Source organism: Vicia villosa, unplaced genomic scaffold (assembly GCF_029867415.1).
Source record: "Vicia villosa cultivar HV-30 ecotype Madison, WI unplaced genomic scaffold, Vvil1.0 ctg.001062F_1_1, whole genome shotgun sequence".
NCBI classification, from domain to species: Eukaryota; Viridiplantae; Streptophyta; class Magnoliopsida; order Fabales; family Fabaceae; genus Vicia; species Vicia villosa.
Genome location: NW_026705467.1, coordinates 251,523 through 269,238, shown reverse-complemented (window position 1 = coordinate 269,238; position 17,716 = coordinate 251,523). Strand labels below are relative to the sequence as shown.

The following is a 17,716-nucleotide window of genomic DNA, read 5'->3' as shown; positions in this document are numbered from 1 at the left end:
TCATCTTTTTTGGAACCAAATTTATGAGAAAACTTAAATGACCTATTTATAGCAAAAATAATATAAAGTACCAAATCGTTACAATTAAATAACTTAAAACACCCTAAAGGTAATTTAGAAAAAGAAAAAAAAAACTTTAATTTCAAGGTAATTTAGAAAGAAAAAAAAAATTTAATTTCATGCTAAGTTATATACAATTTTTTTTTCTTTCGAGAAATAGAGCATTTAATAACATTTTTCTATTTCTAGCGCTAAAAAGAGCAACACAGCGTTGTTACGTATTTTCCCTCCATCAACGACGGGTTCGGGTTTCAATATCGACGACGACGTGTCCCGCTTCATCTCCCTCCTTTCCTTGCGTGCCAAAACAAAACATTCACTTCTCACATCACATTCCATTCGGATCAAAGAGAGTGGAAGCGATCGAGAGACGACGAAGCTCTCTCTTCCTTTCACTTTCTTCTTTCCCTTTCATCTCAATTACTCTCCAAATGCTTCATTTCTCTATATAAGGTAATCAATCTATCGTTTCCGCGTTTATCGATATAATTATTGACCTGCATTGTTATTTTTTTTGTTATATGTGTGTGAATGACAGGGTTTTGAGTTTGTAGGAGAGGATATGACCGCGAATGTGAGTTACGTAACTGGTGAAATGGATCAGGTAACTTTCTTTGATTTTACATGTAGAATTAGGGTTTGTGGTTCCTTCAAATGGTGGATTGTGAATTATACAATTTACGTAACTAGGATTATGTGTTTGTTTTGTAGGTATTTAGTGATTCTTCTATTCCTTCTAATCCTCAGCTTCAGCCTGCACATTCACAAAGTCTTTCTTCTCACAATAAGGTAATTAATTGTCTTTCTTTCTGAAATCAAGAAAAATAATTGAATGATTCAATTGGCTTACAGTTATGGCAGAAGTTGATCTATGTAGTTGATCCTACTTAGTGAGATAAGACTTTGTTGTTGTTTGATTGAGTTGGCTTAAAGCGTGACTCTAATGTTTAGATTGAGTTATTTGAGGTTATTATTTGGCATAAACACTTGTGAGGATGTTTAGGAGAGCTTATTGAAATAACTTATGATATGTCTATAGGTTCTCGAGGATAATTTGTGAAAACAACTTATAATTTATAGCTTATTTGAAAACAATTTTACTTTGTCTTATCTTTTGTTATAAGAATAGGTTAGACATTAACACTTATATGCGAAGTGCTTGTGCTTGTGCTGTAGGTGCTTAAATAAAATGTTTAATACAACACATTAACTCTTCAATTTAGGTGTTTCCAATTTAGACTTCATATATAAAATTTGATTTACATTATTTTTAAGATAATAGAACAATATTCAACAAGGTAGGGTATTTTAAGGTGCATTGCATAAGCATGAGTCGATGTTGAGTGTTTTACTTTGATTTTGCGATGGGATCTTATGCTCTAATGAACCAAATCCCAAATGGTAATGAGAATCTAGCCCCTAGTTATTAGTAAAGAGAACAAGTGAGGCACCTATTAGGAACATAAGGCAGGTATTTTAAGGTGCATAAGCATGAGTCTAGTAGACTTCTTGAGGGAGTTGCAAGTAGCAACTTTGATGGAAGCTTCGGATAATTTAGAGCTAGATTTTTTAAGGAGTTTAGTCAATGTCCCCTTTACTGTGGTTTGACTTGTGATTTCATTTCTTACAGGTTTTCAAGAGTGGGCCGCTTTTCATATCTTCCAAAGGTATGTTTTACTACTCTAGTTTACACATGGTTCCAAAGAACTATTACGTTTTGTTATTAGGCTACGCCTATGTAACGGCTCTATGAGTAAAGGTGCTTCTAGTGTTTTTTTGTACCTATAGTAAAATAGAAAGTCTTTAAATGTTTTAAAGCATAGAAAAAGAAAATAAACGAGTCCAATATTTTTATTCACCCTTACGGTCATTAAAGATTTTGATTTTTTCCTCCATATTAATTGGTTACTATCATGCTTTTCCCCCCAATTCAATTAGTATTTAGGAGTCTTATATATTTGTATAAATAGGAATTAGTGCTTAGTCTTTTGTATAAAGTTAGTCAGTATTAAGTTACTATCAATAATATTATACCATTGTTTTAAAGTCTATTATTTCTTTTCTCTTTCTTTTCTTTTAACTCATAGCTTTAACAGCCATAATAAAATTCCATACTTTATAGTCTATAGATTATACCCTTTGTAAATAGTTAGAATAAGCGAAATAACATTCAGCTTTTTCATGTTTGTTAATTTGAGAAAGATTCATAACAAATTTCTGTTTTGGAATGTTATGTTTTCATTGATTCATAATGGTAAATAATCACATCATTATATTATATAGGATTCCTAATACGAAACACATGTGCAAGTTAACACTAACTGACTCCAATCCAGTGCACGGTGCACAGGTTAGGTCTAACTAACTTGCAGTTGTCCCTGACAGCTGGCACTAGTAACTAAATCAGTAGTAGTAGTAACCAATACTTCTCTTATACACCCCATATTGAGCTTGGGACTCATGAGAAGGAACTTGACTTTGGAGACAAACTTAGTTGGTAAGGATATCAGCCCATTGATAAGTACCAGGGATGTGCGTCACTATGAGTTGTTCGGCCAACAGCTTTTCTCTGACGAAAAAGAGATCATTCTCCATGTGTTTTTTCCTTGATGGAGAACGGGAACGCGAGCAAGAAGTACAACTGATTGGTTATCGCAGTAAATCACATGCGGAGAAACGGGACAAAAAGCTCTTGCAAAATAGTTTGCACAGTGCACAGGTTTGGTGTAAGTGTAACTAACTTGCAGCTATCCCTGACAGCTGGCACTGGTAACTAAACCAGAGTAGTAACAAATACTTTTCTTATAATCTTTGAATTCTCCCCAATCGCAGTCTGTATTCTACTTCATAAAATACTGGATTGCTAACCTACAATCGAACTCTTGGCAAAATGGCGCATTTTGTGAAGCAATTATTTATTACACAGTATTATTTTGTGATGTGTAGGAATTGGATGGACATCCTGGAAGAAAAGGTGGTTTATTTTAACACAAACTTCACTTGTTTTCTTCAGAAGTGATCCAGTAAGTGATTTTTTATAGCATCATCTGGTTTGTTATTCTTTTCTGCCGTGTTCCCTGTACAGTGCAAGCAAATCTGTTTTATTTATAAAACTCTACTTGGAAAACAATGAAGTTGGGAGTTAATTGAAAGAATACACATAGGTTCACTCACATTTAAACATATTTTTTCAAGTTATTTTCTTAAAAGATTCAAAATTTATCTATGGTAAAATATATTTCTCATTATTAGATTTTGGAAACCAGAATGTTTTTCCATTATTTTATCTCCAAGGAACAAAGATATCCTGCTGTACTTGTCCAAATATGATTATACATGATATAGTTATGTACCAACTGCTAATTTTCTTGTTTGTTTTTTGGAACTTAGTTTTAAATTTTTAAAGTACGATGCTTTATCTTTTATTATGTAGATTAATAATTTTTTTCCGTCTATTTTATTTTAGAACTAGGTTCACTTACTGACTCTCCATAACTTTTATCATAATTTTTGTTTTGCAATGCCTGAACACAAGAATTCTTATTAAAATACATGTTCCTGCAATTCAACATGTGGGCCTGATTTTTTGAGTGTGTGAAGTGTTGTACCTGCCTGAGTATATTTCCCAATCATTTTTCTATTTTCAGAATGTTGTTTCTCAAAAGGGAAATGAAGTAAACTTGACCCTTGGTGGCATTGACCTTAACAATTCAGGCAGGTTGGCCTGTTTTTAACAAGTACTCATTATTGGCAATTTGTTTTTCATCATAATCTTGCTAAGTAGTATGTGAAGTTTCTTGACCTGTATCTTGTCAAATTTTGTAGTGTTTCTATCAAAGAAGATAAGAAACTTTTGACTGTACAATTTCCCGATGCTCGTGATGGACGAGTATTCACACTTAAGGTGCTTTGCTTTTCCTCTAAATTCAGCACTTTTATTCCGTTCAAGAATATTTCAAATTTATTTTTGCTATAAATGTTGGCGTCTTCCTCTCCTCGAGAGAGTATTCACACTTAAGGTGCTTTGCTTTTCCTCTAAATTCAGCACTTTTATTCCGTTCAAGAATATTTCAAATTTATTTTTGCTATAAATGTTGGCGTCTTCCTCTCCTCGAGAGTTTTTGTTTCCTGCCTTGATAGTGTCTCAGAATTTGGGTTGGGCCTAACTCATCCCTACAAAATCGGTTTGTAGGGTGAGGATTGCCCCCACTTAAAAACACAACACAAGCCATATCTCTAAGCAATGTGGGACTAAATCCACCCCTTCAAAGCCAACACAATGAAGGTGTTGGGGGCTGCAATGAGGCAAGACAAAGTGCCGCAACTAAGGCGACTAGGGGCGGACCGCAATTAAGACGGAAAGTCCGACACACCCCCTCACGCTTGGGCCTCAATGAGCCCGAAGCGTGGACGATGTGGGAAACCCAACAATGGATCTAGGATAGACTCTGATACCATCTCAGAATTTGGGTTAGGCCTAACTCATCCCTACAAAACTGACTTGTAGGGTGAAGATTGCCCCACTTATAAGCACATGCACAAGCCATATAATGTCTGATGCGAGACTCTTAACACCCCCTCTCACGCCCAAGATGAACGTCTGGAGCGTGGAACTAAATGGTGGGTAGTCTGATAGCGGAGTGGCCCAACTGATCTTAAACCAGGCTCTGATACCATCTTAGAATGTGTGAGTTGGGGCTAACTTAACCCTACAAAACCGGCTTGTAGGGTGAGGATTGCTCCACTTATAAGCACATGCTCATGCCATATATTATCCGATGTGAGACTCTAAACATACTGTGATGTATTACTTGTTTGCTCTTGCATTGTTTTCTGAATTTGTAAAGATTTTATTTTCATAAATATGCTATCGACTTGTCGGGACAGATTTATTCTGTATAATATAGTTATAGCCTAGTTAATAATAACATTTGCGACATTATTCTATAATGTAAAGAATGTTTTGTATTATGATTATAAAAAAAATAATATTCAGTAAATTCCCTTCAAGTTACTGTATTTCATCTTTAATGAAAAAAGCTATATGTTTTGTGAGATGTATTGGGTTTGGTATGCTCAATGCTTTGACACAGAATGAGTTGTAAGATATAGGAAGAAATGTGAATTAGAAATGCTTCCCTTTTGCTGATGTTCTTTGCGTTTGTTAATGCTATAGGCTGAAACTACTGAAGATTTATATGAATGGAAAACTGCACTTGAGAATGTTTTGGCACATGCACCAAGTGCTACAAATGTGACCGGGCAAAGTGGTATCTTTAAAAGTGGACAGGCCGACTCACTTGATAGTTATTTGAACCAGTGTATGCTCTTGCTACTCTTGTGCTTCATTCATGTTAATCTCCTTCAAAGATTGTGTCTCCTTGTATGCACTCTATGAATGTTTCCAAGTTTATAACTTCTAATTCTAAACAATTTATTTGAACATACATGAATCCATCCATACACAAACCCGTACATATAAATAAATATATGATATTAATGGTTTTATGATTTGATGGTTGATGTCAATATTATTGCCGAGACTCGAGACTTTTCTTATTTCCTTATTTCCACGTGTTTAGTTTAGAGTTTCAGTATTTCCTTTATTTAAATATTCCTTTTCTTAATTTCCCTCTTTCCTTGTGTGTATTTTCTCCTACTCTATTAGTCAATTAGGAAAGTTTGTTGGCTATAGCTGATTTAATCTCTTTAGTTGAGGGACTCTGTTTGTACTCTATTTAATTTATGATTTATGTGTGTTCAAATCAGACTACACTCTGCCACTATTTATAGTAGCATGTAGAATAAATAGAGTAAATGCTAACTGATATGGTTTGCTAATTCGAATCCTCTTATTTCTTGTATGTAAATATGCTATATCCTAATTTTCCTCTTTAGGTATGCATTTTTTTTATAAATGTAATTAGTAAATTACGAAAGATTCTTGGTTGTAATTAATGGATTCATTCCCTATAGTAAAGGGGTTTACAATGTACATATTAAAATTAAAACTCATGATGCTGAGAGTCAATCTCAAGAAATCCAGTACTAATTTCCGTCTACTACTCAAGACAGGAAATTCAAGTATTACATATCCAATTGTAGAATCACGCTTGGGTAATTATTTTTAAATCTTTTAGGTCTAACCTGTTTTGTCATTTTTCTCTCACACCAATCAGTATAATGTTTTCCTAAACCATGCATTTTCGTAATGATGTTTAGAAGACAAAAATTATAGCTTGATTTGCTTTCATATGATTTTTCTGCATTTCTTCTATAGTGAAGGATCGAGATACAGTAAAATATGAAGTCCTTGGTCGGCCAATTTTACTTGCTTTGGAGGAAGTTGATGGAACTCCCTCTTTTTTGGAAAAAGCCCTGAGGTTCATAGAAGAGCATGGTAGGTTTACTTTTCTTTTCTCTATGTTATTGTTCACGCAAAAACAATCATATAAATGGAAACACATGCTTCTTGTGTTGAGTTTTGAAGTATGAGTCCATCCTTTTGATCTATCAAAACTGTAAAAGGAAAAATGTCAATGCTTTCCCTTGCATGTCTACATTAGTCTGTTTTTACTGAATTATTTTTCGCTCTTCAATTTAATACGTGCTTCAGCTTAAAGTATCCTAAGAACCATTCTATCCTGAATGCAGTGTTGACTGTTGACGATTTTTTTATACCTCAATTCTTTATTTTGTATACAAATTTTTACCCTTGTTGGCATATTGAATTGTTGAAATAGAAATTTCATCCTTGCAGAGTAGAAATGGGACCTCCTTGTATTTTTTTTTTCACCGTGAAATTGCTGAAAAATGGTAAACAATTCAAACCTGTTATTGTTCATTAAAAATAACCAAGTATGATGCAGATGATCATTAATGATTGTGACAGAGTATTTCCCAAAGGAGACTTAGGTTTACTGAAGATTAGTTTAGGAAATAACTACGTGTTTGTTTATGAAGTTGACATAGCTCACATTGCACAAGACAAATTTGATATACTTGCATAACTATGTATTTCCTAAAGCAATGTTTTTCAGTAGTTTCTTCTAAACTTTAGGTTTTCCAGTTCTCCTTTGGTTGACTTTCATTTTGACCTTGCAACAAAAGTCTCATACGGGGATTCTACTTTTTGTATTGGGGAGAGGCAGGGAAGAAGCCAGTAGTGAATATGTATATGTTTTTTATAACCCTTATGGTATTATTTACATATGACACAAACCGGTAAGGTGTTTCATGCGAAGCTAATTAATGCTAGAAAATAGGAGCCAAAGTAGAAGGGATCTTGCGGCAAGCAGCTGATGTTGAAGATGTTGAAAATCGAGTGCGAGAATATGAACAAGGTCTGTACTTCTGATCCTTAAAAATCCTTCCGCTGTTCTTTTTTTGTTGTACATCTTCCTCCTTGGGATGCTTCCACTTTGATTAGATTGTGTGGTGAAGATCATTTTCACTTGTCTAGCATATCTTCAACCATATTTCTGGCCTTTCCATGCAAATAATCAGAATTCTTTCACAAGTATATATTGCTAGATCATTATAGTAAATTGAGTGTGCCCCTTATTCTTACTAGAATTAGATACAAGGTTTTTCTATTCTAGGTCATAAAATGACACTATATTTTTTTTACGTCAGCTACTGATCAAATCTTATGTTCACGTGTATGCTCAATGCCCAATGGTTGCAGGAAAAGTTGAATTTTCTGAGAAGGAGGACGCACATGTTGTTGCTGATTGTGTTAAGGTATCATGATAAACTGAATGGCTCTTTCCTTCATCCAGCGCATATACTAAAAGTTGTAATTTCTTACTTTTTTTTTTCAAAAAAATTCAGCTTGTAATTCGTGAACTGCGATCTTTTCCAGTCCCAGCATCTTGTTGCAAGGCTTTGTTAGAAGCATCTCGTAAGTATTATTATAGTTTTTAATTCATTTAATGTTATTAAAAAGTCATCCAGTACTTATTGTACATGATCTTACTGCTGGACCAGCTATACTTAAATAACCACACAACAACAAACAAGTTTTTTTTTCCATTATCTGAGGTTAGATACATAGATCAAACAATGCCATGATTCTCTGTCTTGTATCAAGTCCGACGATATTCTATTTAGCTTTAAATCTCTTATTATTTAACTTATAGTTTTCTCCGATTTCATTCTACCTCTAGTTATTGAACTATCCATACCAACTTCTCTGAAGTGCAAATATTTTTTTAAGCATAGCCTAGTTTCACCCAAGAAGGGAAACTTCTTCCTGTGTAGTCTTACTTAAGAATAGACATAGAATACAAGGAAGAGAGACATGAGAATTACGACTATGACAAACAATGATAGCTAAGAGTATTATAACTTGGAAAGGGGATACAAGTGGACAGTATACATGTCTGAGTGCAATAGCAAGGTCAGTTTCAAAAGGTTGGTTCAAAATAGGTGGAGTTAGAGAGTGTACAGGATTTATCAGTAGGAGTGTTTTGAACATGGGTATGGGCGGTGGAGTATACTAAACTACAATTGGAGGAACAGGTAAAATGACCAACATAAGGTTTGTTAAATGGGACAGAGAATGTATAGACTCAGACAATAACAAAAGCCAAGACTAGATACATGTAGTACAATAACCCTTTAACCATTGAGTGTAACCCAGAAAGACCTTTGAGAAACTTAGTGAATTGTTTATCAAGATCTGGAGCAAGGCTGTAAAAAACAAGTATTCCCGAAGATGTATGATGTCAAGGAGTGCAATGCCAAAACACAAGGAGAAGGAAACTTAGCTTGACTATGGATATATGATTAGGAAACAAACTACAAGTGTGTTTACCAAATTGACGTGAATACGAGACAAATTGTATAACTTTGACAGTCTTGGCTCCAATTTTCATAACTTTGCAAGGCTAGGGTGACCCAATTGCTCATGTATCAGAAGGGTGGAATCTGCAGGAGTGCAAATATGAGGGTAGTTGGGAGTGATTTTAGAGGCCATTAGACTCACATCTGATGCAACCGTCTCACCTGCATTCTGGTCCTACAGGAAAACATAAAATATAGTGAAAGATATGTGCCTTAGTCGAGAAGATGATTTAAGTCAACTGCCTAATAGACAGAAAAATAAATGGAGAACTTAGAACATGTACAAATTGTCTCGCAAGTGTCTGCACTCTCGCACTAAGCACATGCAGCTGGACATATGGTGCTGATTAAGAGCCTTATCATGTGTCATGTCCCAGGTCAAGATCAGTAGGCTAATGTACTCACTATGCCTCTGTCTGCAGTTCAGTTCCCTGTGCTTGTGACAAACTTAGAGTTAGAGCAGTTGACAGTTCGCACTTGACCAACCACTGAGTTTGAGAGGAGAATGCTGAGATAAGTCTCTGTTTATATTGTTTATCTCTGTTTTGTTTATATTTTATTGTATTAGAGTAATTGCTTTGTAACATTGGTCCTGAGTTGGGAAGCCTGCCCATCTTAGTTGTCTTACAGTTGTAACTGACGCACCTAGTCTAGTATATAACTGAGATCTAATTGTACCTATTCAAATATTTTAGATTTAGAGAAATCTTATTCTGTAATTGATATTCTGAGATCTCTGAATATAGAGACTTGTATTTATAGGGACAGAGTAGAAAGCAGCCAGCAACTGCCACTAACATGATAGTAACTACTCTAACTGAATGTGACAGCTTACATAGCTAACTAGCTAAACCTCTAACTAATTTTATAACACAAGGCATATACAGTGGCATATACATGTGTACGCGCGGTGACACATTATATCTATTCTATCATGTGGAATATATTCAAAATTTCAAATACATGCACTTCACATTTTTTCAGTTTCCAATGTGTACAGTTACATCATAAGAGATAAAATCAAGCAAAATTCTTATATTCTTTACAGTTATGTATTTCTTTTGAAGATTAATTTTCATTCATCATCTGATCTTGTCACATCTATTAGGAACTGCACGTGCGAATAGGGTTCTTGCTATGCGTGCAGCAATATGGGACACTTTTCCTGAACCAAACCGCCGTTTGTTGCAAAGGTAATTTTGATTAATTACTTTTCATTTTATGATATCTTTTTCTTTTGAAAAACTCATTGATTGCTACACTTATTTTTAACCATTTATTGCTAATTTTGTTATCTTATGTGCTAACATTAATATACATACATATGAGGGGCTATACCAATTTTTCCAATTTTAACACATAGGAGACAGGCCTGTTGATATATTTGAATCCATAAGCTCCAAAGCATCAGCTACCATTAAATGGCCCTGACCATGTTAAGAAACTCAACAATACTTCAAATAAGAATTGAGATATAGATGTTGGAGAATACTGGACCATATCTTCGGAAATGATATCAGTTATGGTTTTTCGATCTTTCTACAGATGGGTGGTAGTGTACATTTTATTCTGTTGGCAATGTCTGAGAAGTAACTTGTGAGTAGAGTATATTCCATGAATAGAACTAACTTTCAGTTGTTAACTTATGGTTAGACAATTGGCTATTTTTTATTTTTTGGTTAAGTTTTGTTCTCCATGGTTCCTATATATATTTGTTTACTATGTAAGTTATGCATTTCTTTATTTTACAGAATACTCTTGATGATGCAAACAGTAGCTTCCCTACAAGCTGAGAACAGAATGAGCTCATCGGCTGTGGCAGCATGCATGGCACCATTACTTCTTCGCCCCCTTCTAATTGGAGATTGTGAGGTTGAAAATGATTTTGATGTAGGTGGAGATGGTTCCATTCAACTCTTACAAGCAGCTGCTGCAGCTAACCATGCTCAAGCAATTGTTATTACTTTATTAGAAGAATATAACACCATATTTGAGGTAGTTTTATTTCTAATCTACATTTCTTTTTTCACGGCTTTCATTTTATAACACATGCGTTCATAGTGCATGCTTTTCTTACATCAATAACAAAGTATAAGTGTTTTATGTTAATGTGTTGGTTCATACTTGTTTTTCTGAAAGCTTTTTCTAAATAGTTTTTGGTAACCTTTCACTTCTTCATTTATTGATTTCATTTTTGTGTTAGAGGACATAATGGGTTGCTTTTAAAATTATTGGGAAATATCCAAGTCCCACATTAGTTAAAGATAGAGTCTAAAAATAGTTTATAAAGAGTGACATCTCCCATCTTACAAACAAGTCGGTTTTGTAAGTATGAGTTAGGTCAAATTTTAATTCCAACATGATATCAAGAGCCTATCAATCAAGCCACCCACCATTTATTCCTCGCACCAAGCCCAATAATCTTGGGTGTGAGGGGTGAATTAGAAAAACCAAGTCCCACTTATCAGCAATTCATACCCACACACCATCCAAGTCCCAAATTAGTTAAAGATAGTCTAAAAATAGTTTATAAAGAGTGTCATCCCCAACCTAACAAGCCGGTTTTGTTCGGGCCAATTAGGCCACCTAACAAGTCTGTTTTGTAAGGGTGAGTTAGGTCAAACTCTAATTCTAACAAAAATATTTAGCATGTGTTTCATTGGGATTTCTCAATTTGCAACTGTTATAATATAAGAAATATCTTATACATCTCTATATTATATTTGAATAGCGTAGATTATTTCCTATATAATTTGAGTCTATGTATCCCTATGAATATAGGTTAGTATTTAGTCTTTTGTATCAAACTATTGTCAAGTTATTTTCGATAATTCTCAAACTCTTGTTATTTTTTTCTCTCTTCTCTTTATTTAAAACCCATAACTTCAACAGAAAATAAGGTGCGCCTTTTGATGAGAACGCTATTCCTCATATCAACATAGAATGTTATAATGCGGTTTTCATTCATAATCTCGACTCCATGCAATAAAACTAAAATCAATTTAAACTTTTTGAACATTTGGACTTAATAGGCTAGGGCCTCTCTGCGTCATTGATTGAAAAGTGCATGCTTCTTCAAATTATATTATTTTGAAATTCTCTATACTATTGTCTCTACATATTTTGAAGTTATAAGTGTTCTATCAGGAAGGTTCTTCATCTCCCGGCCCTGATATGTACATGGATTCAGAAGATGGTGAATCTGAGAGTGAGGAGGCCACCGATGATGATTTGTCCTATGATGATTATTATGATGATGAACAAGACGGATCAATAGAGGGGTCAGATGTAGATGCAGATGATGATCTTGTTGGTGAAACCAACAGCAAGACTGGAGACTCTGCAGTCAATGATGAATATGATGATAAGGTTTGAGTCTTGCATCCTTTTCTCAAGTATAACTGACCTTAGTTTTATTATAACCCTTGTATTGTCAAACAAGTTTTTCCCAATCCAAACTCTATAAATTCCTTAATCATTTGAATTATGTATTTTAATTATATATAGTTTGATGTTGTTCATAAATTTAATGTAGAGATCTTATGTTTTTACATCCAAATCAGGTGCTGACATATTAAGATGCAATGCTATACATTTCACCCTCCATGTTTGAAAAAAAAGTACAATACTATTTTGTATGACACATTATATATAGTTTGATATGATTCATGCTTGTCTGGATCTTCCTATCCATGCTATTCGGCATGCCCTACTCATTTAATGTTGTCTGATGTATAGGACCATATTCTTTCATATTCAAGTTCAAAGTCCTCAGAAGTAAGTGATTATCTTGCAGTCGACCAAAGGTTGTCAACAATTTCACTTGAAGTCTCATTGCCTCTGTCTGAAGATATCAAAAACTGTGAAGATTTTGCAAGCCAAAATAACAGTTCTTGTGCAGATGAATCCAACGAGCCCTGTGAAAATTTCACAAGCCAAAATAAAACTTCTTTTGCAAATGACTCCACTAAGGTCTCTGATATAATTGAAGGCTTATCCCCTGACCAAACTACAATGAATAGATTAAATTCTCCTAGCTCTTCTTCATGTATGAACAAATCTATAACCACGCCCAATGGAACAACGCATCAGCGCCGCACTGTTTTGGGGCGAAATTCTGTGAGTAAATCTTCTCATGATTAATCACATGACTTTCTTTTATCTTGGCAGTTGTCTGTCACTACCACTTCCCCTAAATTGTCTAAAGCTTTTACATTTCCAGCTTAACCAATTTTATTCTATAACTATAAAGTCCAAGTTATAATACCTTCTTTTTGTATTATGTCCAGGGAAGCAAGAACCTTTCCATGGAATCCATTGATTTTCTTGACGAAAACGAGTATGTAATTGATATCTAAGAACTGTGAAATTCTTAGTTCAAGTTTTAATTGGTATCTTTGTACTGTTACTCATTCATTGCCTTTGGGCTGTGGTTCTTCAAACTCTTATATGCCTGGTGGTTTTGGACTGTGTGTGCGTGGTTGATCAGAGTGTGATATATTTGGGCTATGAAGAGTCTTTTAGCAACATAATCGATCCGAGTATGATACATTTGAGCGATAAACTACAAGGCTACGCAGTATGCTTATCAAATTATTTATGTTTGTCCACAAAGTCTTTCAGGAACATATATAATAATATGTTGATAAGGATTTTACATGAAATAAAACCGAAGCCACGTAACCCAACCCACTGATATATCATGAAACATTTCCTTTTCATGTTTTGTCATGTATTTAGAGTTTCTAATTCTATATATAATTGGACTGTTCAAAGGTATAAGATATCTAACACTATCTTAGAGTGTCTTATATTATCTCACAGAATGTTTCCAATGTTACAGTACCGTTTGAAGTGGAGCAGTCACTTAAACGGCTCTTCTGATTTTGTTCACTTTACTCTGTCCACTAATTTATGTTTCTCGCAATACTTAGAGCTGAAGTGGAGAGGCTCGAAGCTGTTAAGACAGAATTGCAAAGCCAAATTGCAGCGGAGGTTAAAATTTGATTTTCTCAATTTAGCCTTGTCAATCTGCTAGAATCAATTATACATTTTCAATTTCCCTTTCAGGGAAAAGTAAATGCAAAGCTGCAATCTTATGTAGAAACGCGGAAGGAAGCCAAAGTAAATGCAAAGCTGCAATCTTATGTAGAAACACGAAAGGAAGCGTTGCAAGAGCGCCGTCTGGTTCTTGAGCGAGATGTAAGCTCATTATGAGAGAACATACCAACTCCCTGTGCCCCTCTTGCTCCATACTCATGTAAATTGACAGTCTGTTAACTAGCATGTCCTTGCAGGTGGACAAGTTACAGGAACAGTTGCTAAAGGAGAAAAACCTTAGGGAAACTCTTGAAGCTGGACTTAAGTTTCTTCCAGGGACATTATCTGAATTATTTGATATTGATGAACAGGTTAGTCTATCTCATTCATTTATTGTTCATAATTTGTTTTCATTATGCAGCAAAATCGTAATCTGCCCACTTTCCACAGACCAAGACAGATTTTGAGGAATTAATGACGATAGAAGTAGATCTTGCCAACTTAGAATTGAAGGTTAATGAGCTTGGGGCACGGCTTAGTGCACTACTTGAACGAAATTATGGTTCCATGCCGAATTTCTGCGATCAAACCCAACGAATATCAGGCCATGAAAGAAATTTGTATGTTAATCATTACTTCAGAGAAACACTGCATACCATTTGGTTCCTACTTTTGCAATATTAGACTCAATCCATATAGTTTCATGAAAAAAAAAATTCTGTAGGTCTTTTGGGCACATAAAATATTTATGTATTGATGATAAATTTTTATCTTCCACGTGGGGAATCTATTTGACAGGAAGAGTAAGCCAGATCCAGAAGTTGCAGCCATTTCAGAATATGATAGATCAATAAGTAAGGTATATCTAATATTTCAGTTAAGAATTAATGCTTTAGTGTTTGCCAGTTACAAATGTCACAGTCAGCTTGATGCCTGAAGATTATGCTGTCAGTTTTGGATGAACAAGACTGGTGAATTGGTTCATTTACAGCATATCTCTACCTTTAATCCATTAATTATCATCATTCTGATGCCAAAATTAAAGGCATTCCCCCTTTGGAATGAACTATCATCTGAATCTGGTATTTTACAATTTTACAGCAGGACAATCATTTTGGTGGAGCAGAAAATGAGAATGAGAGAAAACCAGAGTCAACACTTTTACCAAACAAACATCCACCTAGTTCCAAGAAATCTGGTGCAAGAGTTGAGGTAAGGTTCGTAGACTATATTATGAATCTAGATGAAAATAAAAGTTTTCTTTAAATTGTGAAATCAGCACCAATAATTTTGTTGTAGAGAAAAAAGTTCATTGCTTAGTTAATATAAATGGAATCTTAATTACTCTGTATACATTTTATATTTATCCGTGATACATCATCATGATTTTAGTAGTTACGGTGGTAGATAATGATATGCAAGCCATGAGATACATTTGACTCTAAAAAGTAAAAAAATGGTCTTGAATTAGTGTGAACATTTCGGTGTTGGTTAGGAACAAAATCAAATTTACATTAAAACCATCCATGCCATGGTTTTGATGCCTAACCACAAACAGAAAACTTGTATGTATATTATATTGACAAATATTTCTGAAGTTAATAGTATATTATTCCGTTAAGATACCCTTATTAATAACTATACAAATACCGTGATTTTCATCATAATTCAAACAGTATTTGACCAAAATCACTTTCTAAATAAAAGTTAGTCGACAAGAATCACTTCTAATAAGTAGGGTTATGAAAATCAAGTTCAAGCAAACAGAATTTGCAAAATCTGATCTAAACACACAATAAACCAAAGGTGTTTCCTGAAAGCAGCTAAGTTTTTGGCAGCACGTCGATAATTAGACATATGCTTTTGACAGAAATAACCATATTATATTGAAATTTTGCTTAGTTAAACTAACTTATTCATTAAATTCTTTCACAGCAGGGAACAAACTCCCCTACTTCTGCAATGACAAGACTGACATCCAAACTAAACTTTTTGAAGGATCGCCGTAGTCAGTTTACAAATGATCTCCAAAACATGAATAAAGGAAAAGGATTCGAACTTCAGCTACCACCTCCATCTCCAAACAAGTCTCGAGGATTTGACTTTCACATACCACTTCGATCCCCAAGGTCTCGAGGAAACGAACGTCAGTCGCCACATCTATCCCCCAATAAATCTCGAGGGTGTGATTTTTACATACCTCTTATATCTCCTGGTAGGTCTCGAGGATCTGAAAATCATTTTCCATCAATCTCTGAGAAAGTTAGAGGCAATGAAGATCATTTACTTCGATATTCAGAGAAACCGAGGAAATCGGATAGCCAGCTTTGTCATTCTCCATCAATCTCTGAGAAATTTAGAGTCAATGAAGATCATTCACTTCGATATTCAGAGAAACCAAGAAAATCAGATAGCCAGCCATATCATTTTCCATCAATCTCTGAGAATGTTAGAGGCAATGAGGATAATTCACTTCGATATTCAGAGAAACCGAGAAAATCAGATTGCCAGCCATATCACTCAGATATTCAGAATGAATTTTCACAACAATACTTAAAAAGAGGAAGGTCGGCAAGGCATTACCCGACTCATAATGTTGATTAAGGTCATATATTTTGTTGCACAGCAAATTCCAGATGATAGGAAACCACTGCAGTTGTTCAGCATTGTTTTTGTCCAACCAGAGCATTATGCCTTCAACAATGTTTTGTGTGGTTTATGAAATACCCAAAGAAGGCCTATATTCAAAGAAGCATTCTATGTGCCCAAAATATAGGATGTATAGGGCACAGTTCAACCATCCCCATTACATAAGCTAAATAATTTATTACATAATATGCTGCTGATTTTTTCTGGCTCCTTGATGAGTATGATGGTTTTATTTTATTATTACGTTAAAACTGCATTAGTGACTTGTATCATTGTATGGCCTAAGCTGGCATCTGCATATAAGTCTGAAATCATAGGGTACAAATTTAAGATTGCATGAATGACATGTTCTATGGTATCAGTTGGGGGTACCATAGGATCTATGAGGATACATATAGTAATTTGTTTTCAGACATTTTAAAAATTAATCAACGTACGAGTACATCAATAAAAAAAAAGTTTTATAAAGTAAAAGTTTAAAAAGTTAAAATTGTGGGATATGTGTGTTAACACGGATACTGGTGCGTTACGCGCATTTGATTTTAAAATAATAAAAATATAAAAAAGTAAAAAAATTTGATTTACAAAAAGCGTTTATATAGATCATAAATATAATTTTTTTATATATAAAAATATTTTGATAATCAAGATATTTTCTAGTATGTAATATTATTTTTATTTTGATATTACTTATTTAAATATTTGAAAAAAATTGTTCTCATTTACAATTTTTTTTTTAAGATTTACTCATTAATTTTAAAATAAAATTTGCTATTAATAACATATATCAGTAAAATGATAACATCATTAGTATGTAGTTTACTTTTTCATTTATTATCTTAAAAAATATTATATCTTAAATTAAAAATAATTTTAAGATAAAAATATTAGTAAGGTAAATAATTTAAAATCGACACAATTTTTTAGTGTTTGGATTCATATATTATTTTAAATATATTTTATTTTATTTTATTTTACTGTATAAAAATATAATAACTCGTACGCTTGCACGTATTTTAGTTTGATTACTCGTGCGACTCGAGTATGGTGTGTTATGCGCATTTGTTTCTAAAATAAGAATGCCAAAACAAACAAATAAAATTATTTAACCGAGAACACT

General features: G+C 33.9%; 1 protein-coding gene across 5 annotated transcripts; it reads left to right on the top strand.

Annotated features, from left to right (window-relative positions):
* Positions 1 to 255: 255 nt before the first annotated feature.
* Positions 256 to 16,806, top strand: LOC131633018 (rho GTPase-activating protein REN1-like). Of its 5 annotated transcripts, none has more exons than XM_058903723.1 (24): positions 256 to 513; positions 599 to 664; positions 772 to 849; positions 1,691 to 1,727; positions 3,007 to 3,083; positions 3,708 to 3,778; positions 3,886 to 3,964; positions 5,237 to 5,381; positions 6,341 to 6,460; positions 7,326 to 7,403; positions 7,748 to 7,803; positions 7,894 to 7,963; positions 10,016 to 10,100; positions 10,659 to 10,902; positions 12,055 to 12,276; positions 12,646 to 13,026; positions 13,197 to 13,246; positions 13,842 to 13,902; positions 13,978 to 14,109; positions 14,205 to 14,318; positions 14,398 to 14,567; positions 14,746 to 14,806; positions 15,049 to 15,159; positions 15,883 to 16,806. In XM_058903723.1, the coding sequence occupies exons 2-24, from the start codon at positions 623 to 625 to the stop codon at positions 16,549 to 16,551; spliced, it is 3,153 nt and encodes a 1,050-aa protein (XP_058759706.1). In that variant the 5' UTR covers positions 256 to 513; positions 599 to 622; the 3' UTR covers positions 16,552 to 16,806. The 5 variants fall into 5 exon arrangements, with proteins under 5 accessions (XP_058759706.1, XP_058759708.1, XP_058759707.1 ...); XM_058903725.1 differs by having other exon boundaries at positions 260 to 513; positions 15,049 to 15,164; positions 15,886 to 16,063; XM_058903724.1 differs by having other exon boundaries at positions 260 to 513; positions 15,049 to 15,164; positions 15,883 to 16,063.
* Positions 16,807 to 17,716: the final 910 nt, after the last annotated feature.

Excerpts from the sequence above, each read along its gene's own strand:
- LOC131633018 (XM_058903723.1), top strand. The coding sequence starts at position 623 with ATGACCGCGAATGTGAGTTACGTAACTGGTGAAATGGATCAG. Across the intron at positions 850-1,690 it reads GTCTTTCTTCTCACAATAAG|GTTTTCAAGAGTGGGCCGCT; the intron begins GTAATTAATTGT and ends CATTTCTTACAG. Across the intron at positions 14,807-15,048 it reads ATGATAGATCAATAAGTAAG|CAGGACAATCATTTTGGTGG; the intron begins GTATATCTAATA and ends ACAATTTTACAG.